The sequence below is a fragment of the Macrobrachium rosenbergii genome, chromosome 7 (assembly GCF_040412425.1).
Source record: "Macrobrachium rosenbergii isolate ZJJX-2024 chromosome 7, ASM4041242v1, whole genome shotgun sequence".
NCBI lineage: Eukaryota > Metazoa > Arthropoda > Malacostraca > Decapoda > Palaemonidae > Macrobrachium > Macrobrachium rosenbergii.
Genome location: NC_089747.1, coordinates 9,849,297 through 9,875,942, shown reverse-complemented (window position 1 = coordinate 9,875,942; position 26,646 = coordinate 9,849,297). Strand labels below are relative to the sequence as shown.

At 35.4% G+C, this 26,646-nt stretch overlaps 1 protein-coding gene across 2 annotated transcripts; it reads right to left on the bottom strand.

Annotated features, from left to right (window-relative positions):
• Positions 1 to 419: 419 nt before the first annotated feature.
• LOC136840106 (uncharacterized) lies at positions 420 to 22,653 on the bottom strand. 2 transcript variants are annotated; one of them, XR_010853535.1, is made up of 8 exons: positions 22,175 to 22,649; positions 19,308 to 19,451; positions 18,235 to 18,327; positions 17,846 to 18,030; positions 17,196 to 17,416; positions 14,564 to 14,770; positions 4,580 to 4,724; positions 420 to 674 (listed from the first exon to the last, which is right to left on the bottom strand). XR_010853535.1 is itself a non-coding variant. In XM_067106497.1 (6 exons), exons 1-6 carry the CDS (start codon positions 22,264 to 22,266, stop codon positions 14,516 to 14,518), a joined length of 990 nt encoding a protein of 329 aa, XP_066962598.1. In that variant the 5' UTR covers positions 22,267 to 22,653; the 3' UTR covers positions 12,940 to 14,515. The 2 variants fall into 2 exon arrangements, 1 of the variants encoding a protein (XP_066962598.1); XM_067106497.1 differs by lacking the exons at positions 420 to 674; positions 4,580 to 4,724 and having other exon boundaries at positions 12,940 to 14,770; positions 22,175 to 22,653.
• Between the last annotated feature and the right edge of the window lie 3,993 nt (positions 22,654 to 26,646).

The following is a 26,646-nucleotide window of genomic DNA, read 5'->3' as shown; positions in this document are numbered from 1 at the left end:
CAATGAGAAGCAAGATGATCACCAGTGAAGAGACCGCGAAATATCACCAAACACAGATTCACAGTTTCCACTACGACAACGAAACCAAACAGAAACATAACCCAACACTGTGGCACAGAATTCAGAGAAGCTCTTCCTGAAGAACGAGTTTATAACCAAGAAAATGATGAAGAAACGATAGGCCTATGCCCGAAGATTATTACGACTGTATATTCGAAACCATGCTCGAATCGTTTAACTGGTGGGTTTAATATATTAAGAGAATAAGAACTAAGAAAAAGAGACGGCATTGCAGACATAATCTGCCAGTCCCCAAATATTACACATTTATTATTCATTAAGCGTGACCACCATAAAGGCAAAGTCGTTTTAAATTGAAATTTACCATGACTTTAAAAACAGAAAAAAAAAACTCTTACCTTGCCCGAAGCACCTACGTCAATGATTAAGTCCCGGCACCTTGGATCGATGGTTGAAAGCTTAGTGGATCGTGTGGCGTGCAGCGAGTCTTCCTTAAAGAGTTAAAAAAAAAAAAAAGCAATGGCACACATTACCCTCTTTGCTCGGAGCGTCTTCTTCGCACAAAGGAAGGTTAATTATCTTAGTTTATTCAGGCCAAGGCTAACTTGTTACTAAGAATGACTGCCAAGTAGTACTACACCACCACAATCATTCTGGAAAAGAAATAAGTTTTGAGGTTATGCATAACTACCTTCTAAAAATAAATGAGTGTGATTGCAAGATATTACTAAATTCAAGTGTTTTCAGGTCCTTATGACTGGGAAGCTTTATAATGACCATCAATTTATTTTCAAAACTGAGTTACTTCAATGGAAACATGTTATCAGAGGTGCCTAAACAGAGGGATGTCAGATTATGTCAAATAAAATATAGCCGCCCATTTCACAGCGATAAAAAAGAACTCACATACATAAATGTAATATTTTAACCCCAAAAATATGAGACTTAAGATAATACACTCTGAATTATGGGGGTAACTAAAGACTTCTAAAGGGCAGGTTTGCTAATCTAAACAGAACCAGATAGCAACCGGTTAGGCTGTAGGCCTAACTGGCTCTTCCACGAATTTGGTAATCATGACACAACGCCCGAATTTCGGGGATTCCCTGCATTGTATATTTAATATTAATCACATTTCGATTTTGAGCATGATCATTACCAGTTGATTCAGGGATCAGTCCACTGTAAGGAACACTTTTTTGGCATTAGCCGGTCATTAGACCTATAAAGAATGCTCAGCAGGACGTCAAGCCCATCCTATGCACACTGAGCCACTTACAGTTTCACTCATCATGGATATTGGGGCCCTTTTATTTCAAATCCTCTTCTGCCCTTTCTGACCAACATTGTCTCGGTTTCCTTCTACTTCTTACTTACAAAACTTCCATATTATATTATTTTTTTCACCAATCCATTGTTCTCTTTTTTTTGTACATAGTACCCAAACATAGCCAAACTCTCATCCAACTTTTCACCTGTGCTAACATCTTATAGACAGCATATCCAACTCTGTTTCTTAACTTGTTCTGAACAAGCATTTAATCTCAAAGGTTTTCTTTTTTCTATAATTTACACTTCTCACCCATATTTCCCTTTCAGAAAGGAAAATCAATTGAACGAATCCCAACTTTTGCTCCAAAAGTATTAAAAAGATCTTGATATTATCCTTAATTTAACCGTGAATCATAGCTTTTTTCATTCTGCAATCATCAGTTACACTCACCAGTAAATACCGAAACAAACTAACTCCTTCCATTCATCCATCATCGCCATCAATATTTTCAACTTTTTGGTTCCCATATATCTTCATTACTTTATTCTTACCAGCATTCATTCCCAACTTTCTCTACTTACAAACAGTTTCAAATTCTTTCACAACTCTATGCAACTTCTCTCCACCGACACACAGTGTATCTTCCACAAACATCGACCACTCCTCACTTCATTCAAAAGGCATTTTCTTATCTAAAAAATTTGCACCTCTTTACCTGTCCTTCCTCTTATCTCGTGAATTCATTCATAGACACTAAACGATTATGGCAATAAAACACTTATTAGTCCTACCCTCATTTTTACAGGAAATCAACCAAACCCCCGTCTATACATTCAATCATATGCTTTGTTTTTCTCCTTAAAACTTCTATCATTGTCAATCCACACCCCTTCTACACCTCGCATCTTTAACGCCTTTTAAATTAAAACCTTTGTTAGTTCTGTAACGAGCTTTCCCTAGACCTAAGTATGTCACATACAGCTTTTTCCTTCACTCACACACCTCGTAACAAAACTGTTCCATCGCAGACACTTGATCCAAACACCTTTACTTGTCTAATTCCCTAATGGCCACTCGGTTATGGATTTTAGGGGCATGGCACATTTTTACCTAGGATAAGTGTACAGTGGAGTCTTGATTGAGAAAGCAACACAGATAATAAAAGGATTAACTTGAAACAAGGAAGATGGTTAACGACTCAAGTATTTTTGTTCGAATCATTAGTGAAAGATTTTCTAAAGTAAAGGGAACCAAATGAATGGGGCATACGTGGATGTGGGAAAAATATGGTTAACTGATAAATAAAATGCAGAGGTTGTTGAGAATGCTTTGTATACAAGATATATGTTGAAGGCAATTAAGAGATTTTATACTCTGAGTGAAGTTTGTGTTATGCACACAGGAGAACGATTGGTTTGATGTAAAGTAGGTCTAATGTAAGTGTAAGTGTAAGTTATATTTTCATGGTCTTTAAATATTCTTATGGTTGGTGTGATGACACAGTCAGAGAAAGGAGTGTGGACAATGATCATTATAGATATGGTAGTGAAGAGCTAAAGACGTGTAGGAACAGGAAGGAAGGACTTAAAACACAGCATGTGTAGAGGTGTATGCAAGATTGAAGTGACTGGCACACTGTATGTTGAACAGCTGCTGTTAAGACTATTTTTATCTAAATATAAGAGTCAGCTGATGTGGAAGATTTAGGGACATCTTTGATTCGGCGGTTAGACGATAAACATGACACTGACTGGAACCATAATTTGGGGAAAGGCTTGTGATTTAAGTAATATCAACCAAAATAGATATTATTCCCCTTGCTGTTTTTTTTTTAGCAGCTCTCTCTCTTTTCTATATATTTCATATATACAGTAATATATATATATATATATATATATATATATATATATATATACAGTAATATATATATATATATATATATATGTATATATATATATATATATATATATATATATATATATATATATATATATATATATATATATATATATATATAAATAAGTTTTTAGAATCTGGGTTCACCCTTGAATCATTAGTTACATTAGAAATGTAGCAGCAACTGTTGTCTTGCTATTCATCTAGAGTCAATCCCTGCTAAGGAAAATGGCTTGTTGTTCAGATATAAGCCATTTCCCCCTTTTCATTTTGCAGAAATATTCATGCAAATTATTCAAGCTACAATTATCTGCAAAGTGTTTTGCTAGTTTATTTGGTATTTCTTTTGTATTGTGGATTTTGGAGGACTGGAAAAGGTTCTGCTTATTCTCCCAAAAAATTCAGCAAATATTTATACACAAACTGTTATAAATAACAGCTTTGGTTATACGTAAATATCATCATTTTCACTGTACAGTACAGTAATGTGCTTGACTGTAATGTACAGTACTGTACTTGATTGTAATACTGTTATGCTAATCAATTCTTGAATTATCGTTTTCGGTATTCATTACAAAATCCTCTACAGTTGGTCACAAAGTACATGATATTTTTAATATATGTACTAACTTAAGATTGAAACTTTCTTACTTTTAACAAATGAAAAACCTGCTGGCCTTTTAAGTCTTATTTTGACTCATTGCTACTCACGAAATTCCTATGGCCTGCTGCATGTTTCTAAACCCTGACTTTTGGTATTTAGGTTGCTAGTTTTAAGTCTATATCCTCTCTCTTCAAGAGGCTCCAGTCTAAATTTGAACATCAATATGTCATGAATAGTTTATCCTGTGTTTGCAACAATAATAAATTATTTAATGAAAAAAAAAAATATATATATATATATATATTTTGGGGGGTTAATTTTGGCCCCATAAATGACACAAACTTCTGAGGCAGGGACTAAATATTCACTATATCGACTGCAAAAACACTGCTATTGACTCATAAGAACAGATGCATTACACACTTTGTACCTGCAATAAATACTTTTTTACTAACACTGAAAACAAACAGTAGGGTGTGCCACAGGAAAAAAATTCAAGTCAGTGTAACCGCTTTGATACGTTTAAATGCGTAAACTTTATCATTCTTTATCTCTAATTGTAAGTTTCAGGATGTAATTATTTAGATACTGTGCATAAACTTACAGATCCACAAACATTCTGAACACTGTATAAAAACCAAAGGCTGCTTAGCAGCATTGTGAATCTGCTTCTGCATTTCCATGCAGTGAGCTGCTTTGTACATCACTTTCATTTTCTAGCCTGCATTGTCCCACATAACTTGAAATGCCCAAGATGACTGGGAAAAGTGGAAGAAAACACTTACCTTTTGCTGCTACTTTGAAAAAGTGGAGGACGATTTGATTTGATTAATGTTCTTCAGCAATGAAGGAAGATGATAACAAGGGTCACTCACTGGAAAACTTTTCTAACCACAGAGATGACATCCTTCAAGAAACGGGGCACAGCAGCTGCAAAAATTGAAACCCCTACACTGTTTCATGACTATTCTTAAACTTATATTTTTGCATTTTATTTCTATTGGTACTACTTTACCTTCTTTATTACTCTTTGTGTACAGTAAATACAAAAGCACAGTTTTAACAATGCCTGGATTTATGTGTCTTACTGACTCCTTTTAAAGTATTAATGAGCGACTAAGTAATTTATAAACAATGTACTGAAGCAGATAGTAAAGCTAAATAATGTGACTAAAAATTAAAAACAAACTGAATAATAGTATACAATTAAAGGTTAGAAAAAGAACACCATGAAAAGAAAAATACAAAAAAAGTTTGCTAGTCAATAACTATTAGCTCAGGAACTTAAAACTACTGTAAAATAAAAAAAAAATACAACAGTGACCACCTGTCCATGCTGCACAGTATGGAGTATTGTAAATCACATTGCATACACACTATATTAAAGTATTATGATGAAAAAGAATACTTGAGGAATCAAAACTGAAATAATAATGTAATAACAAATGACAAACTGTGGTTCAGAGGTAACCTGCTCTCGGCTCTGGACCAGGTTATGTTCCCAAACACTGGATGAACGATGAAATGAATGTAAGTAGGAAAACGATATTCAGTGTCAAGAAAGTAATTAAACTGTATATAAAGTACATTTTTCTGCATTACCTCATTCAGACATATCATTGTATCTAGTTTTACTATATTTTCACTTATTCTATTGTCTTCTTGAGACTCGTTGCAACCCACTGATAGTCACAACAGATTCTCAAGGTTTGTTGAAAAATTTGGAAGGATCCCTGCCTCATAAAAAGAAAAGAGCACTGCTAGCACTTCAGCAACCTTATGCAATGGATATAAATTGCATTTTACATAACAGTATAGCAAAGTAAAGTTAAAAAATAAATGATAGCCAGAAAAAAAGTGGATCACAAATAATAGGCAAAAAGCAACATAGGTGAAGGCAAGAGCCTTTAGTACCATATACAGTGTGCCACCCCAGGCACACTTTACAAGGTACTCCCCTTTCCAGATGCATTTGGGAAGCTGACCCAGTCATAAGTCAGGAAAACTTTTAATTTCTTTGTTAAAATCTTAGCGTTTATTTACTTAAACAATTAATAAAACTGCAGTCAGTGCAATCAAATTTAAGAAGTAATAAATCATATATTTTCAAATTTGGGCACAGGTATTTTTTGAACGAACACAAGGTTATAATCCCTGGTTTATTAAAATATACACAGGCCAGACTTACGTCAAACCAAACAGTCACAATAAAAATAATTTTCCATACAATTAGAATAATTTCCTTTGTAAAATAAAAGAATCATTTGTGTCAATACTCTTTATTGAAATTTAGGTTAGCTACTTACATTTATCACTCTGTGAAAGACTGTGTTACATGCCATAATAACTTAATGTCCTTTACTAAGTACCTGACCAAACAAAGTAATAAATCTATGTAAAAGCTGTGTTTATACAGAGAACGAATCCCTTCAAACCCATTACTGTAGGTAGTTTAGGCCTTTGATGCTAAGCAGTAACCGGCTGCCACAATGTGCACCAAGTCTGTAGATGCATTTGGATATTTCAGCTAAAAAGGCACCTTAACTGAGCTGAATTTCAACAGAAGCAGATTTATGCACTAGCATCAGCTTTACCAAACTCTTCTTCTGTAAGCATGGGTTATTTTTTATAGAATTCCTGTCCATCCTTCATGTACTTCATACAAGAGTGAAGCACCACCTAATTACCTACACTGGCCTTGCCATCTCTTACTATACCATAAAAGTTAATTGCATGATGAAAATATGTACTAGGATGAACAAGCAGTGAGTTCAAAGGGATACAGTACTGCATAGCAACAAATGCCTTAGAAAAGGAATTATAATTGTACCTTAATCTTACACCAAACTACCAACAGCAATTCAGTTTGTACCATTTTGAGATAAGTTCTTTCATGTCATGTAAATATATCTTGCTTGGCTTCACAGTCAGGTATTAAGCAAGGAGTAAGTACAAAATAACCCCATAAACAATCCAACAGTGCACAGTACAGTGCTTTCCGTATGTTTTCAACTCATGAAGAGACTACTGACTATGAAGGTTCAGAATTTTCAAATCAACCCTTTAAATATAATTGAGCCAATGCAAAGGCATCTATGCCGCAACACAATAATATTTACAACAAAATCATATCATACAAAGGAAAAGTGAGGAAAACCCCTTCAGTTATGGTGTAAAGGTACTTTATCAGTGAGAAGAGTTAAGTACAGTTCTTAAAAAACTACTTTCAACTTTTGATCTGACCAGCAATAGCTTAAAAGCAGCACAGAAATTATGACTAGGACAAACATCACAACTTAATATAAAATAGTAAATGTCTCACAGTAAAACATAAACCAACAGCTGTAAAACACAATCATTTAAAAGATAGTAATACGGTGACATTAAAACAAGACTTTCAGCTCACAGCGAAAAAAAAACAATCCAGAGCCGGGGCATCAAAAACCCATAATGACTAGAAATCACAGTACCTTATGGGAACTTGGATCACAACTTCAATCATCAATAATGTCATGCCACTGAGAGGAAATTCATTTGTGCAAAATTCATACTGTTCTCACTTTAACAAACTGAATATTTTCCATGAAAAGCATGACTGTCTTGTGGTGCAATTGCACTTCAGAAAATATAAAACTTCCATTTCTCAAAGACATAAAAACTTCAGATTCTCAATAACAGTAGGTAAAGTTGGTCTACAGTGCAGTAAATAATGAAAAATTCATTACACACAACTACCTGGTCCTTTAGAAGGCAATAAAAGATCCACAGATCCATGACATAGAAACTGACAACAATGCCTCCATGCATAATAAAAAAAATGTGTACTTAAAAAGCACAGGATCTGATATCATAAACTGTGATAGTGTATTATAGTAACAAATTTTATTAATTTATCTATATGATATCAAAGAGTCCTTTCTTCATATTATACAGTATAAACAATTTTTCATTTCAGGATTTTTTCCCTATATTCGCATATCATACAGCCATGTTTCATCCACTTCACATATATTTTAAAGGAAGATGGGATGAAACAAACATTCATAGTGTAAAGCATCCACCTTAATTCATTTGTAATTGTACAGAGGCAAATTTAAGTACAGGTTGTCCATCACTAATCCGGCAATCAGTAGTCCAGAACAATCAGTAATCTGCACAAATTTCGGCTAGAGTAATTTCTAATGTTTCTGCACTAATTTTCAAATTTCTGGTCGCTGCGCTAACTCGCTCGCGGTCGCTTGATTGGTGGCGCAGTGTGCTGCATCAACAAACTGGAGGTTTTTGTAAACACAGGCATGCTTTTGCTGTTTCATTTTTTACATTTATTATTGTATTTTGGCCATATTTTAGCCCCAGCCATGACTCCAGTGAATAATGGAAGTGCTTCTCGTGGTGTAAAGCGCAAACACCGAACATTGTCCATATCGGAAAAGGTTGACCTTTTGAAAAAACTTGACAGTGGCGTGTCTGTGAGAAGTTTATGTGAATTATACAATGCTGGGTCTTCGACAGTTTATAAAGCATCGAAAGATCGTGTTACTGTACTGGGCTGCTCCAATGCTGCAGGAACATACTGCTGTAAGTTGCTGGTCATTGGTAAAAGTTTATGTCCTTGAGCTTTATTAACCAACTTGTACTGATTTATGGGATATTTTAATTCTAAGATGAGGTGCTTAGCTACTGGGTTTTGTGTATTCTAGCCTAATAAATGGCTAATCCGGCACCCTCCAGGTCCCAATGATGATGGATTAGTGATAGACAACCTGTAGTATGCTCTTGAGAAATGCTACTATGCTCTTGAGAAGTAAATTACTATATATGTTAACCTTTAAAACCAAAGATTAATTTGGTTAAGGCAACAAATTTCCAAGTAAAATCTGCTTAAGGTGCCTAGGATCCTTGTTATTACTTTTACCAGACACAAATATCTTGTCTAAGAATATTGCTAAAAAATCTAATTTGTGAAAAAGTCAAGTGATACAATTACACGATATGACAGCAAAGAAAGCAATTTTAAGAAAATGAGTTGATAATATGTAAAACACAATACATGGATATGGTGATGGATATTAACATTACACTCTCTTCTTCAATTTAAAGGAAAAAAAGGTTTAGGGAAGTGAAGCTTCCTAAAATAAATGAATTCTCATACTGTGTCAGATCAATGCTAATAAAATCTGAATTTTTCAATTCCATACATTCCACTCGCTTATCTACTAAGGAATACTCACTTATAGAAGCTCCTGAACAACCATATTTAAAGCAACATTCGTCACTTCCAAATTAAATAAAAATATACCATGCTCTACCTAAAATGTCATGTGCTTGATAAAATGAAATAAAAATACAAAAATTTAAGTACAGTATCCTAAAAATAGATTTAATTTTATGTAAGTCAAAGTATTGAATTCTGCTTTCTCTCAGGATTCACGTTACTTGTGTCAGATACATAGCTTAATACTAATACTGTACATAATTGCCACTGAACAATGACAGGACTGCATTTAGCTAGTATTATTTATCCATGAGGTTCTAAATATCTTCTAAAAAGAGGCTTACAATTTGAATGCTAAATATCGGACATACAGTAATATTTTTAATTTCTGGTGAAGTCACACTAGTTCTCATAAAAATGAAGTCTCATTATTCCTTCACTGTAACCATTATAGCACTACTGTAACCATTACAGCACTTATGAGTAACTCTGTTGTGCATAAAAAAAATATCTACAAACAATTTGTTTCACAGTTATAAACCTATTACTATCACTAAAACCTTAATGTCCTGATGGGTGGATAAAATAAAATGATGAATTGTTAGTTAAAATAACCAAAGTGACAGAAGATGGGTCAGACCTTTCCCAGCACCTGTATCACCTACCAAAAGCTCCCACTTCTTACTTTGTCTTCAGACCAGACTTGAGCCTGTCTAAGGAGTTAATGAAGGCACACCCAATAAATGCAATTCATATAAGAATATAAAGCCAAATATTATTATTTCCTGATGCCACTTCTATCCAAAAGAAAACAGCAATAAAGCTGAAATTTGGTATGTGCAATATAATTTACATGTACAGCTGCAACTTGGGATAATTTCTGTGCAGAAATTTTCGAGGCTTATTTAGAATTATAGGCCTTTCCAGCCAAAACAAATACTTGTGTCTTAAAACACATCTCCCCATCAAGAGTTTACAGTTGCCATGGCTGGCTTATTCATGATTGGGATCATCTTGGTTTAGCCTGTGCTGTCCAAACCTTCTGCAACTGGATTTGTGCAGGCTGGTCCTCCCTTGAATGAATATGAAATGACTAGATGCATCCAGAATGGGTCTGGGTTGACTGGGCCTATACTGACTGGTACAAAGCTGCTATTTTCTATGAATTTCTGGTTTTCATCCTTCATTTCCATATCTATTACCTCTCTGACTAATTGTTTTTTTTCCCCCACCATAATAGGTTCAACCCATGCCATCTTCAGATCGCAGGTTATCTCTCAAATGCTGGACAACAAACCTCTCTGCAACTCATCAATTAATAATATAAGCTTCTTACTGCACTCAAGCCATGAATCATAACCTTCTATAGTCATACCTTTTCAAAATCTCATCCATTTTCTTTGTTAAAAATTTGCCCGCACAGCAAAATGTATAAGCACTCCATTTCAATGGAAATGCTGAGAATTTACTAGGAAAAAACTAGTAATTAATGTCAACTAAAGTTAATACTGTAATTGAAAATAAAGATGAGGTACAGATAAAAAGGTATAAGGTCAGGTGAAAAGCACTTGATGCATATTTTCACATAAGTTAAGAAGTAAAAGGTTTCAGCAGATTCATGGAGCTTCCCAAGCTGAGGATGTCACACTCCTTCTAACACTCACTAAGCTTTTTTTTTTAATTAGCAATTCAGCATTTGATATATCTACCCAACAGGAATTATGGATATAGTACAAGAAATATGTTTATAATATTTATGAACACATATTTACTCAACTGCATCCTATTATTGTCTACTGTAATGTTTCATGTCATAATAGTAAGTACCATTATCTACTAAAAGATCACATTTAAAAAATATATAATTACTACCTACAGTGCAGTACATCAGCTTACTTGGGAAAATGTAAACACTTGAAAATCTTTTTACTGTGGTACTGATAGATGGGAGAGACTTTGTTTTGCATATATTCTACTATATGACACATTCTTGCCCAACATAGTATAAAACTGAAGTTTTTTCTTTGAAACAAATTATTCCTGATTTATCATATGAATCAACTATGTGCATTAATACTTAAACTCACACTATGTTCTAAGTGACATGATCCACAATTTCCCAGTGCATGAACAAGATAAATAGTAAATGTAACAATACCAAGGACTAGAGACAAATTTGAAATCTATGTGCTGCAATTAATCACACAAAATTATTGCATCTTCAGTTATCAATACAGTATTATTACTCTGACACTATGGACGGAATCAACTAAAATGACAAAATATTAGTCAACTGCACACTAAAATGTACGTTAACATTACGACAAAATACGCACTGTTTAAAAGGTATCTTTCCTTATTATGTGACATACAATATCGCACTAAACCTAATATTTAAATTTTCTCCTCATTTATACAAGACATGCCAGAGGGCATCATCATGACTTCTTATGTACTGTCATAATTATTAATAAATAATTTAACCACACTAGTAAGTTAACATTCTCAACTCTCATAAGGATGGCCCATCTTTCATGTATAAGCCTGCAGCAACAATGCACTTTCCGCATTAGGCTGATTTTCACAAAAAACTGCCGCTGCGGGTCAGTAAAAATTCCACCCGTGTTAGCAGCAAAAATGTAAATGTAGTACATTAAACAAATAGCACCTTTAAATTACAGTAGCATAATGTAAGTTGTATACTCATACCTAGTATTGGTCCCCATACATTATTAATACAAATAAGTTTAATTCCTAAACACTATTGATGATAATTCCTGCAGTCAACATATGTTTTAAATAACTTTTTGGGTTCATTATATTTTATCCTACATAATTGGATTAATTGTACATTATGTTGAAAAACCAGTAAAGAAATATGGATTGGTAAGCAGTGAAAATTTAAATTCCTAAATTTGGGAGAGTTCTAGGAACCTTTCATTACTTAACAAAAAGAAAGAGACTAGTATTTTGGAAATATGTAATAGGATTGCAAGAATATTGAGTGCAAGTTTTGGTATTTAAATTTATAAATAAATTGATTCTATAGTCTTTAAATGTCACAAACATTGCAAATCTTTAATAAGACTTCCATTATTCCTAGGTATAAAAACCTGAAGTCTACAATGGTAGTCCTTAAGCAAAAGCATCTCATTGTTGAAGCTCACCTTAATGTCAGCCCATTTTTTCTTTGGCAAACAGGGATGAATATGGAAAGTCCAGTGGGATTATGATAAAAAAACTTTGATTTTCTTATTTATGAAAAATGCAAAGTATCTTTAAAACTTGCAATTTGTTCCTGAGTGAGTACATACTTTCATCTTTCAGAAGAAGAATCTTGTCTTAGGTGAAAGGTTTTGCTTCACAGAACAAGATTGGCACCATTCTGAAAAGAATTTGAACATGAGGTTATGAGCCTCATGCCATGTCCCAAATAGTCTGTGCCTCTGGTAAAAGAATGGAGAGATGGCCTATTACCACCTAGAAATGCCAGTTTCCTGGTCAAGTATATGAGCAGTGGAAGGCTGACTTCTAACTTTCCATACAACCTGGCATCTGATACAAGAGTCTGAGTGAACCCTTTGCTAGTTTGGCTCACCATCCTCCTGCTCCCAGGCCCAGCCTCCATTAAAGAAAACAAAGAGCATACATCATCTTAAAACAGGTTGTATAGCTCATCTCCAGCCTCTAGACCAGCAAGAACACAGGTTAGACTGTCTACAGTTAGGAAGGGCACAAATGGTTGGAACACACATCATCCACTGAGCTGAGCTTCAAAGACAGGACCAACTTTTGCTGAATGTACATCTTCATAAATGTTACAGTCAGCACTCGATGGATGGCAGTGATGAAAGGATTACCCACACACCTATGCTACATACTCACTCCTATTCCCAAGAAGCATAATTTGTGGAGTAAAGAGACTAGTACTTTTTTAAATTCAAGATAAACATTCTCAGATAAATTCATAATTCTTGAAATGTTACCGTATACAAGTTTCTATGGACAAAAAAAAAATTTACATAAAATTGAGTACAAACAATAAGAAGGGAGGAGACTTTACTGGACAATAAGAAGGGACTCTCCACAAGAGCTACCTGCTACAGGGAGGCATGATAAAAGCTACAAAACCAAGTTACACTGCATTTAATACAGTAGGGGGTCTGTACTACCAAACCATGAACAAAAGTGGGGCTATGAAAAAAAAAAAAAAAATATTGTGTTAAAACCATAAATTACAAGGCTTTTCCTTTTACACTGTGACTTCTCTGAGTGAGTTTGCAGCTTATCAAGTGATTTATTAGCAGAAGAGTTATGTTTCTTTAGCTATGTTCACACTACCACAGCACCGATATATTTAGCCAAACCAGTACATCACATAACATTTATCTTTGTTTCCTTGTTGGGTGAGTAGATCATTACTGGATTTACACTGCCTTGTTATCAGAAGCATTAGCAATAGAGGTAGTTGTCCACAGCCCCAAATGGAAAGGAATCCTTTTCTTTGTACGCTAGTAAGTTTACTCTTTCCAATTAAAGAAACCCTAATTGTAAGACCTAACTAAGAGATTCCTCCCAGATCTCTTGTGGGAGCAGGAAAGAAAAGAGGGAATCTCAGTCTAATTGATTAGCAAGGTCATTCCATGGGGCTTCATGAGCTGAAATCACCATTACAGGAAAATCCTCCTACAGTAAAAACTGTCCATACCAACATGTTATTTCCTGCTTCCATACCTTTCCCAGTGAGCCTCAAACCAGGGACCACACTCAACAAATCTGTCAGCGCAAAAAGATGCCTAACCCAGCAGATAGCACCAACAGGTGAGAATCAAAATCAATGGTAGATATGTACTTGGTACATAATTTTTCAGTAACAAAAAACACAATTTCATATTTACACATAAGTGCAACATATGAAACAAAACTTGCAAAAACTAAAAATTACTGACTGTACTTACCAAGTAAGAAAATTGTGAAAAAAAATCCTTATACACAGTGAAAGCTTGCAAGTGATGTGAAAAGCCTAAACAAACGTTCGGAAGACAGAAATACACTAAGATGGACAATTCAATATTCACGACTGAGTTACGTTCCTGACAAGTAATTTGGAAGGGATGCAAGTCAGTGACTACATATACAATGCCAAAAACTGGCACTCCATTTTAGTTCTTTTAAATATGTGTTACCTGTCATAATATTTCTGCCGAACTGAAGTTTTACATATTAATTCACCTTTTGAGACCATTACATTTTCAATGGTACATAACAATTTGCAAATAACCTTAAATTTTCCTAGAATTCTGATGGTCAAAAGTGGATGGACCTAAGTCGAATAAGTAATGATCTGAGATAGTCTGCTGCATTAACATCTGTTACTCCTAACGTATGGTCTAACATAAGCCTGATAATGGCAGCTGTGGCATGTATAAAATAAAAATTTGAAGGTTTTATTGCTTTACACACAAATAACAATTTTATTGCACTACTTAATTCAAACTCTAAATAATCATTTCCTTCCACCACAATGCTTACAAAAATTAGAAAACACCCTCACCCTGTGCTGATCATCATACAGTTTTTCTTTAGGTCTTGACCTTGAAAATATATTTTTATCATCTTCTAAGAATATACTTGAATTATTTATATGTTCAACTTTATTTTTCTCTCTCCAATCTTCAAGGTTAATTTTACGCTGCCGCTTGATGAGGTTCTCTATTTCCCTGTTGCGCTGAGCAGAGGCTTGAAGTGCAGTTGAACGAACCTGTAATCACATTACTGGTTCAATAAAAATAAAAATTAATTTATTCATACAAACCCATGAAATCATTCAAAATGATTCGTCCCCCTCAAAAAGAAAATGACAGTCACCTAGAAGTATTGTGTATGTGCTTGTGGATCCTACAGTCTCAAGCAGTCAGAAGTTAGTATTCATGTCGTCTGATCCATGAGCTGTGGGAAATATGTTGCTGGAAGGTGGGAACTTGCATTATAACTATTGGTTTTGATTAAAATTTATTTTGTCTTAAAAAGAAATGATGTTTCACAACAAATCCATTACTTAAGAGTCAGACTGAATCAGACACTAGATGGGAAAGACTGAACAGATAAAATCCTTGATTAGCTAACCAAGACCCATATGATCTGTAAAGCTTCTTCCATTATGTGAGCTGGAACACCCTGTACTCACCACTGGTTACCTTGCCAGGAACCTTCATCTTAGTAGTGTTCCAACTAATGCTCCATGATAGAAAAGTATTTTCTGGGGTGAGCCCTGAATTCTTGGCTTTAAGATCCTCCTGGACCAGTACACCTTCCATTTCTGTAACTTGGAGTAAATTATAGTCAAGTCTGATGTGTCAATGCTGGTTGAAGTCTTGGTAGCTCCTGTTGGTTTTGGCAGATGAGAAATCCAAGCCAATATCCTCAGTTCATATATGCCTGGATCACTTCAAAACTGGGAACCTGTGCTCAATGGCCACCCTTACCCATTTGGGTGGAAATATGAACCTTCTTGTTCACTTTGTAGAAGACGACTGGGTAAGTGATGTCTCAATAATAGTGAAATCTCAAGCAATGTTATTTTTCCAGCAGAGCCAAAAAAGACTTCTACAGTACCATTTTCTGATGTTGAGGAGGTGGCTTGTACCAGCCACTCATGGGCACAGATCTGCCACAGACGTTTTAAAAGGCAAAACAATAATCCCATGTGAGCTACAAGGAGTGGTCATTGTCCAGCATTATGCCGGAGGATCCAAAAAGGGCCACTATAGCCTTTTCACTGTTTATATCACATCCTCAGACACTTATCCACCTCAGTTCAGGGTACCCTGGATTAGACTGCCCTCAGGAATCTGCATCTATTTGTGTCTTTACTATGCTGTGGCAGGTGCTGTTTAGGTTATGCTCACTTTGGCAAGTAATCTATGCTTTTACCAAAAGTTCAAGTAATCTATGCTGTTATCATAAATTCAAATGCACTTGTAGTTCTTAAAAGTAATTTAATGCCCTTAGGCAAGTTGAATATTGTTTGTTATTAATAACATTAATTCTTAAGGTACTAGTGTCCAAATACAAATGTAACATTTCATTTTTCTGTCAACATCAGGTATGTTGTAAATTGCAGGGGAGGAGTTGTCAGGGAGGAAAAGTAAAAATATGTATATAAAAGCACTGTATTCAACTGTCATGACTAGTACAACTCTAAAAATCTAAAACAAGAATTCAGAGTGACAATGTGGGCACCAGCTATTCCAGTTAAAAACAAAAAATAAGGATGCTGCGTTATGCTTTTGACAGAAATATGATGATGAACGAGTACTGATGAGATGAGCAACCACTGACCAAGCAATGAATGGTGATGACATACCTTCACCAAAATCAAACCCAGGGACAAATTCCAGTGCCCTTAAGCAGTTCTCAATTCTAAACACGATGCATATCTCCAAACAGTAGCCTGTGGAGTTCGGTTATAGGGATAAAGTCCCTTAGACACAAGGTCTATGAGGAATACTTCAAGTGTGAACATTTATGTAAATGAGTGTGATCATCCCTACCTTCACTGCAAAATTATAATAAAGCCATTAAACCAAAAACTGATATTTGACTGCAACCCCTCATGCCCACACTGCTGATTATGTCCTAAAAAGGGCAGAAAACATCACATAAATGACAAATCCAGTAAATATACTAGTAAAACACCTGCTGATGAGCACTCCTAACACATCAGTTGTAATATAGAAATAGGAACTGCAACTATGTTGACTTGTGAATTAATAAAGGCGAAACTATGAGAAATACATATCAATCAGAACACTCTTGTTTGGACTATAAACTGTGGCTGTAAAGTGAGTGACTTGGTGCAGCTGGGGAGGTGGTGTACTCCCCATGCCAGAGGAGGTCTCAACAAGAGTTAACTTCTTTGCTTGCTGTAAGTATGAAATTAACACTTGGTTAATAGCGCTAAGGCAAAGTAAGTTTTTTAGAGGGTTTGTATTTATGCTTGAACACTTTCAAATTTCAAATTACAACTACATGACAACTGCTTGGGTATCAAGTACAAGTCACATTTCACATTATAGCTATCAGTGTATGAGATATAAAAACCTTTTCCTGAGTACTATATAAAATGGAATGCATTCAGTTTTCATATAAATATACTATCAAGAAAGTAAAAGGCTTTTATTCACCTGCTCCTTATTCAGATGAACGTTAAATGATGTCTGATCACCTATTGAGCGAACAACTTGCCCACTTCCAACAGGTAAGTAAATTATCTTTTTATCACCATCATGAAAATTCTTCCTTAGTGTTCTTGAGAGCTGAGATGTGTAAGGGTATCTATGACTTCTTACTAGTTTGGCCTTTGATGAAGATGCTGACCTTGGCCGAACTTCTGATTCTTTTGATACTGTTGGAAAAACTAGTTTTTAGTTTTGAAGATAAGTAAAAAATAAGAAAAAATATTCAAAAAGTTTATTCAGAAGTTAGGTTTAGGCATGGAGCAATTTCTACCCTCATCAAAGCAAGCTATATTCTTGGCTTAACAGCCAGCTTATTCTTCTGTAACATGACTTAGTCCTTCATGAATGACAAAATACCCTGAATTAGTATGAGATGGTTGAAAATCTACCACTTACACTGACAAAATACATGCTTCACTGTATGATTAAACACAAGTATCTGTAATGTCCTCCTCATAACTCTTATAATAAAACTTAATAAAATAAAGATGATAAGTAATATAATTTAAGCTTCATTTAATATGTGTTAAAGAAACATCCTGGTTTCAACAAAACTCATTTGTACAAAATCAAAAGCATTCTTAAAAAATAATTACCTGGTATAAGGTCATACTCTCTTTCCTGAGATCGAGACCGCATAACACCTAACTGTCTGCCATTCCTTGATAGGTCTTTAGGCTCGCTTTGTTCTGGATCACTTGTCGGCATTAAATACTGTGGGTTCAGATCTTCTTTAGTATCTTTAGTATCACTCTCATAATGAACAGCTTCCTTCTGTTGCCTGCAACGTACAGGGGATTCAAAGATATTACAAGCACAACTTCCAGAAATATATTGCAAATTTTCCATCATTCCTCCTTTAAAGCCCTTGAACTCAAAACAAAATATAGTATGCTAAAGTTTGAGTTGTTTTAGGTAGAATAATTATATATAACGTTAAAAAAAATACAAGAATGTGATGCTGCAATGAATGAAATAAGTCTACCTTGGGGAATCATCTGGTGAAAAATGGAGACGTGGTACACTTGGAAGAACCTTCTTTTGGTCTGATTGTGCTACTGATACTTCTTGATGGAATCTGAAAACATATATTAATTAGGCAAAATTACTGCATCATATCTCAGCAATAATTAACTCATATTTTCTGTACTTACTATTCTTTTTCAATTTGCAAGCTCCCAACAACATATTGTACTGAATATTGTCCTAGAAAGTCATTATGCTTGTAATCCAATTATAGATATTAATTACAATAAGGGCAATTAGCATTGAAAAGACTATACGTTTTGAATGCAGCAGGGAATTAAGGTTTAAGTACAAAACAAGATGAAACAGCCTAAACATTCACTTAAATCTTATGAGTCCATTCAAATTATTGTGTTCCATTCTTTCCGTTATGTTTTAGTTTTAATGAACTGAAATGAGCATTATGATATATGTAATTTAAAGACATTATACAAGAAAAAAAATTGAAATCAATAATGCATTTATCCCTTATGCCACACAAATGTCACAATATTTATGTTCAACCATTTACAAGTGCTAGCTACCAGATAATAAATTAGTACACTTGATAAGATCTATTATACTTGTCATGAATAAAATATTCTCACATGTATTAAACCTGAAGCACTCATGCAAGGCATGCAATTGTAATGAATACTTAAACTTTAACTGGTTCATTTCAGATACTAAAAAGCTCCTGTGAGAGGGAAAAATTACTAGATACAGTAGTACTGTATATGTTTTCCTCAAGCCATCACAGCACATTTGACAATTAAATAAATTTCTGCCTCACACTGAGACCAAACCTAAGATTCTTGGACTCATGAGTGAATGGTAATGTTGCCACAAGTTGATCCCAAAGGGTTTCATCCTTGCCTGTCACTTGAGAGTTCTCAGTATGATCCCAACGTGAGACGGAAATTTATTTCTACTGCACATGTGATTGTGCTGATTTCCATATCTGACACAGGAATTTGAAAATGCCTTTAAACATTTATTTACTGTATACACAGTAAAAAGTAAAGACCTTACCACAAACTTTAAAGGACTTACGTTTCTGGCTGACTTTGTACGCTGACATTTTTCATTAGGGTTTTGGGAGGTCTAATTATTTCCTCATCTGAAGAGTCACAATCACAACAACTGTTGTCCTCCTCTATCTTATGATGTGATCTTTCTTCTTCTCTTCTTCTTAATCTATAATAAGGGTTTGTAAAAGTTTTACTGGATAAATGCATTACCATACACAGCTGGCAGATGTGGACTACAAATGAATTAGGGAAAGATCAATTTAATAATTTTTAATATACCTCAAGAATATCAATACGTACCAGGAAAAACTAAGATAATGAAAGAAGTTTACTAAAATACAATAACTTCATAAAGAACTTCTCTGGTAAAATTAATAAGAATGTTCATAAAACTGTATAAAACTATTATTGTACTACCAAGTCAGTTACACTAAATATGGTCAATACTTAGGACTACGGTAGAAATAAATAGGCTATAAAAAGTTGAAACCAAACTGAATGGAATTACATTAAGAGCAACAAGAAATCTGCTGCCCAAAGATTGTACTACAGTAAACCCCCCGTATTTGCGGGGGATGCTAGCTAAAATTCGCGAATACTTAAAACCCCTCTAAAAACACTTAGAACTGCCTATTATGATAGTTTAGACACAAGAAAAACCCTCTAAAAATGCTTATACCTGAGTATTTTAATAGTTTTATCACAAAAAGTACATTTAGTCATGAAAATGATATGAAAATACAGTAATTAAAGAATATTTCTCAGTGAAAAATACCGCGAATGGGCGAATTTTCCATGAATAATGGGTAGATACGTTCCACAGAGAAATCCGCAAATACGTGAGTCCGTGAATCGTGAGAACGCGAATATGGCGGGTTTACTGTATCAGCTCTTGCTAATATCCAGTGAACCAAAAACATCATGTCTTTCAGGAAAAAACTAAAGACTTTATTTTTCGAGGGTCACAACTAAATAAATTTGACAATTAGGATAATATATGTCAGATGTCTTTTCAGTATGTCAAATGAATCTGAAAGTATGTGGGGCTTTCAATAAGTAATGCAACATACAGGCAGTCTCTGGTTTACAACGGCGGTTCTGTTCATATGCCGCGTCGTAAGCTGAAAAATCGCAAAAATCTTAAGAAAATCTTACTTTTAATCCTTTGGGTATCTTGAAAATGATGTAACCTGCATTTTCATTGAGTTTTTCATAAAAAAAAAAATCCTCCATATTCTGACCATTCTGCCATTTTGGAGCCATATTTCTTCCATTGGATCGGCATCGTAAGTGTTGTAATCCCTGAACATGCATTGAAACCGGGAAATAATTTTTGATGAATATATTTGAAGAGCGTCGTAAGCTCGGAACGTCTTAAGCCGAGCCCGTCGTAACCCAGGGACTGCCTGTATTTTTTTTCCAAACAAATTTGTTTTATTCCCAGTTTAAATACATCATACTGTACCCCAGTTCTTTGGCTACAAAACCCTATTTTTCAAAATAATCTTCGTTCAAGATTTAGTCTTAAGCCACCTAAATGTAAGAGCCTTCTTCGTTCAAGATTTAGTCTTAAGCCACCTAAATGTAAGAGCCTGTATGCCTTCATGGTACCACTCTACCAGTGTGTGTCTCAGCCAGCTTCTTACTGCATCAATAACTTCCTCACCGCTGTACATTTCCTGTAGAGTCCATCCTTGAGAGGTCCAAAGAGATGGAAGTCAGAAGGTACGAGATCCATGCTGTAAGGCGAATGAGGAAGAACAGTCCACCAAAGAATTCTGATTCCCTCTTGAGTGCCCAGGCTTGTGTGTGGCCTCCTGTTGTCATGAAGAGGGGGAACGGTTCAAGGATCCCAGCGGGACCAAACCTTTGAATACCCTCATTTGTGAGAAATTTTGTCAGCACTACTGATAGAAATGTCAAGTTTAGCAGCGAGCTGTTTGATTGCGATTTGCCAATTGCCTCAAATAACAGTGTCTACATGTTCCACCATAGCAGGTGTCACAGCTGTGTGCAGCCAGCAAGGCTGGAGATCACACAGACTTCCTTGTCCTTCTTCTGATGATATATGCTTTGCCCAATGACTCGCAGTGCTTTCATCCACTGCCAAATCTCTGTAGACATTCTGTAAGCACCTATGAATATTTATGGCAGTTGTTTTTCACTGGAATTCTATCACTGCTCTTGGTTTAGAATGTACCTTAGTCACAGACACCATTTTGATAGCTGACTTAAGCACTACTGTCTATCCCAAATTAATGAAAATAAATACATAACGAGGGAATGTTTAAGGAAGTCAAATAATAATTAAAAATTGCCAGTGAAAAAAATTATGTTGAATTACTTATCAAATGCCCTCCGTATCACAGAATACGTTCACTGGAATTGGACCAAATAAAAGGCCTACAACAAGTAAAGCTTGCCTAGCCTAATGGGCCAGTTACCACATCACGCACACCAACTTTCTTTGTTTCCCATAGGTAAGTTATACTGTATATATAGGCCTCCATTTGTTTGCTTTATAGCCTATAATTCACATGACAACTGAAACTGCTATGCTATCCGCCTACCAGATTAGGCTAAGCTAAAGTAAACTAAGTAAAACGAAATGTCCCTGGCCTAGTAGAATAATAGGATGTAAATATAGGTTGGGTAACTTTGGCTTATATGTAAACTACGCTAAGCAACAAGTTAAACTTTAGTTTGGTTCACAATAGCTAGCTAGCTTAGCCTTGCAAGTCAGTGACGTCAAGATATCTTAACCTCTCCTAGGCTCAAATAAAGCTACAGCTTGTAGTTAATCAATATTGCTGTAGACATACGTATGCCAGTGAAGAAATAAATGCATAGGGCTAGTCTATTTGAGTTTTCACCGGAAAGATTGCTTACCTAAGAGAATTGTTTTCTTCCCAGACAGTCTTCCTTACTTCAGAATCATAGTTTTTGAACATAAGTCGATACGTAGATTTTTTGTGCACCATGTTTCCCGCATATAAATTACAAATTAATTAAACTTAAATCATTAAAACCTAATTTCCGAAAGGCTTCCACGACCCCAGAGGGAATTTGTAAGGGAATGACAGCTTGTACGCCCTACAAGCCTTTAAATATTTATCAATCGCTTGCATTCGCCACGTTCATAATATTTTTACACCGACTGAAAACTACATTTTAAATTTTAACGAAAATTTGTACACAAGAACGAACATTAGCAATTCAAAAAGTACTACAAAATACTAAATGAATGTTTACGAATAACGTATTTGCCTACAATTACGCATTACTTTACGAAATTTGGCAAACAAGATTCCAAAACATATTAACAGTTGTTGCTGTACCATTGAACGCGCATCCATATGTCAACAAACTTCTTCTTCTAGTATTTACAAGATGTAATTTCTGACAGATACCAAGTGATAGTTATAGAAGCGGAACAAAATGAGATGGGTGAAAGATGGGTAATACTGACTAAGAAAAACATTTTTAACTGCAACAAACGGACAGATTGATGGTTACATGTAAGTTAAATAAGAGCTGAAAAGATATGAAGGCACCGAAGATTCCAGCACCGCCCCCAAAAAACAAATGAAGTGCCGAATGCCTTCTCGTTATTGCCGAAAACATCAGAAGGAAATGTTCAAATTTTAAACACAGCTGTACTATACGCATTAACGCAAATATGCACAATTCATACATGCCAATAAAATATTAAAACGGTACAAAAAATTGATCATTTGCAAAAACTGATAACCAAGTATACTGTACACTGCAATGCTCTCGTGAAATCTGAGGTTGGAGCAAGGGACGCCGTGTTTAGTACTAGATATCGTTTATTAATATAAATTTGTCGACCACACAATAAAGAAATGGGTGTATATAATACTTTGATCCCCGAGGGGCTAGTACTAAACACGGCGTCCCAAGGAGCTTCCGCCATGTTTAATTCTAGCACCTCGGAGTAGGTGACGGACAGATAACAAGTAGCACCGTATCAAGTACAGCAAGAAGTGATAAACATACTGATGCATATAAAACACACATTAAGTCAAAATACAAACATCTATTATATAATCTCACTTCAATTTCTTTAAAATGTGGACTATTAAAGTAAAATAAAAAAAAATACCGTATGAAAGAATTAGACCTATATTTAACCAAAAATAAAGCAACTGATATAAAAACAAGTAAAAAGATATAATATACAATTTGGGACTGGAATACGAAAAAGAAATGCAATTGAAATGCGATCTTTTATAGTTATAGAAAGTATAGTGCTATTATCAAGTTGATTCATGGCATGAAAATACAATAAAGTCAGTAAGCGGAGGATCAGGCATATATTAAAATTTAATGACAGGAAGTAGAAGATACAAGTGTTTATTATGCAATGAAAAAACAGAAAGTCTAAAACATATGCGGGAGTAATTTCCATCCAATAATGAAATATGAGGCAAACAGAATTTTGTTCAACAAACATACGAAATACATAAGATCAACTCACTGCTAGCACATTCTATTTATATAATAGCAAGGAAGAAAATGACGAAATAAATGACAAGGGAGAGAACTTTGGAAAAGTAGGTCAACAGATCTGGAACTCAGACAGATAAAAGTTCTAGTTCCAGGCAGAAAACAGTTGCATAGGCTTGGCCCTGTTGCTGTTTACTGATTCTCTCTACAGAACAGATGAAATCTGAAATTCCTGTAATCTACGACCGAAGCACCTCGTATCGCCAACTGAAAACAGATATTATCTATTCCCCGAGACTCTTTGTAGAATGATGTTACATCATAGCAAATCCGATCATATTTGCAGAATTTGTAGTTCACCGAACAACTGGTAAATTGCGCAATTGCTGACACCATTCTGCCTTGCATTGGGTTCATGAAGAATAAACATAACTTGAAAGTGAGATTCAGAAATCTATGGTTACCTAAAAAAAAAAAAAATAAGACTTTAGCAACCTGAATTCTATCAACAGTGGCAAGAATTAAATTTTCTGCAAGTGTAAGATGATTCAGCCATGGAAAAGAATAGTGTACTACTTTAGTTACGGAGAACTACCGCCACCCTGTGCTAATTCCGAGTGACTTTAGTCCAAAAATTTCACTATAGCAGTAAGAACCATTTCTTACGTTCAGTACCGTGAGCATCAGCTCCCTGGGATCCAATCTCGTAATCGCAATTCTTTAGGAAATCTTCTGCATTTCGTTCACACATTTTAACAGAGTTTCTTTCGCGAGCTGAAGCAATTGCAATGTTCCGTCGTAGATCGTGAAAGGAAAACTGGCAAATACAGAAGCGAATTCCATACGTGACATTAAATTTGGAGTATATGTTTGTTCAGGGTTGTCATCAATTTATATTTCTTCTCATATTTCTGCCAAAAATTCTCCCTTTTTATTTTCACCCATTATTGCATTTCTTTGTTCATCGTACTAACTGTCTGTTTCACTCTTCTTTCCAATTGTTTGTTTACATGTCTGTCATTAATACTACTAAGCATTTCAGGTACTTCTTATAAATTACGCAAGGGACCATATTCGTTCAATGTAAGAAAGGCTTAACGTACAAGTGCAACCGGAATATGTATACTACCTTTAGTACTAAAGTATTCAGTTAGTCGAAAAATAACAAAGGTAACGAGAGAGAGAGAGAGAGAGAGAGAGAGAGAGAGAGAGAGAGAGAGAGAGAGAGAGAGAGAGAGAGAGAGAGAGAGGAGGTTCAGAAAGATAAAGCTTCCAATATGAAATATAAATAAAAGAGGAATAGTTCCTGCAAGCATTAATTTTCACTGCTTGCACGCATCTTGGTCACCTCGGCATGATCGAATTTTGTTATTGTTCCTTTTCCAAACTGATGACCACCACAGTGATGGTACCTTTGGCATGGTCTCTCAAGCAAGATCTATGCGAGTCCAGCAGTTGCCACTGTCTACAGAGTTCCCCATTTTAAGAAGCACTGCCTCTTTCAGTGGCAAGAAAAACAAGTAAAAAATGCGCCGAAGTTCCTTCGGTGCAATCGAGTTTCTGTACAGCCACTAAAGCGTATAATTAAGGCCGCCGAAAATAAATCTATCTTTCGGTGGTCTCTGTACAATGCCGTATGAGCAGCGGCCCATGAAACTTTAACCACGGGCCGATGGTGGCCAAGCCCATATCGTTGCCAGAAGCACGATCATGGCTAACTTTAATTTGGCATGTGTGATGACTGGAGGGTGGATGATTAACATACCAATTTGTAGCCCTCTAGCCTCAGTAGTTTTTAAGATCCGAGGGCGGACAGAAAAAGTGCGGACGGACAGACAAAGCCAGCACAATAGTTTTCTCTTACAGAAAACCAGGACAGTGTAAGAATGGGGGAGTCACTATAGCTTCTGTCGTATCAGATTTGCGGGATTCAAGGTCTCCTACAAAAGATACCAATTTGTAGTAAATGTGCCTCGCTGTCGACCTTCTCAGTTCCAGAGGTCCTTTATTCCTCACACCTTTGGACTGTGGAACAGTCTCCCTGAGGATGTCGTGCAATTAGAACTTCTAACGTTCGAGCGAAGATGCAATGCATTACTAGCCTAATGCTATTTTCCTTGCATTTTAATACATGTTTATCTATTTATTAATTCACTTTTTCTTTTTAATAAGTGACATCTCTTCTTTCTGTGACTCCCTTTACCTTCTCTTACTTCCTAATGAGCACCATATTCTTTGGAAACTTGAATTTCAAGTCAATGGCCCCTGAATAATAATAACAATAATATTATAGACGTATGTTCTGCGCTGGTCATCCGTATCTTCTCTAAGCAACCCAACAGGGAGCTGTAATGTTTCGTTTTTATCCAGGATAACATCAGCATGGGACAGCTGCTGAAGATTCTGAACGCCAGTCTTTTGTAGCAGTCACAAAGAAAAACCTCTCGGGGCATTTTTCTTTTCAATGCATTTTCTTCTTATTTGAAGGCCGCACGTCTACCTCGTTGCTCTTATATCTCCCAAACAAGGTTAGATAAGGTCATCAAGTCTCCTTTACGACTGGCCTCAGTAACTTTTAAAAAATCACTAAAATGCCAGCTTTCTATAGTGTCTGTAACCTTAAACAACTTTTGTACAGCGCCGAAATACCAACAGTCTTTCCTGAGGCCACCCGGAGAATCCCATGAGCTTAAAAACCAAATGATCTCAGGCATTCGTGATTCACCTGGAGTTCTGGAATGCTGACATTTGGTTCATCCAGAAACAAGCTTGCTCACTTTACCCGCCGGGTCGTCCTCTGTCAGTAACTTATTTATATAACTTTTTTTTTTCATGTGCTTCTTCGAATGCTAAGAGACACCTCTGGGATATTCATAGTTAGCAAGACTGCT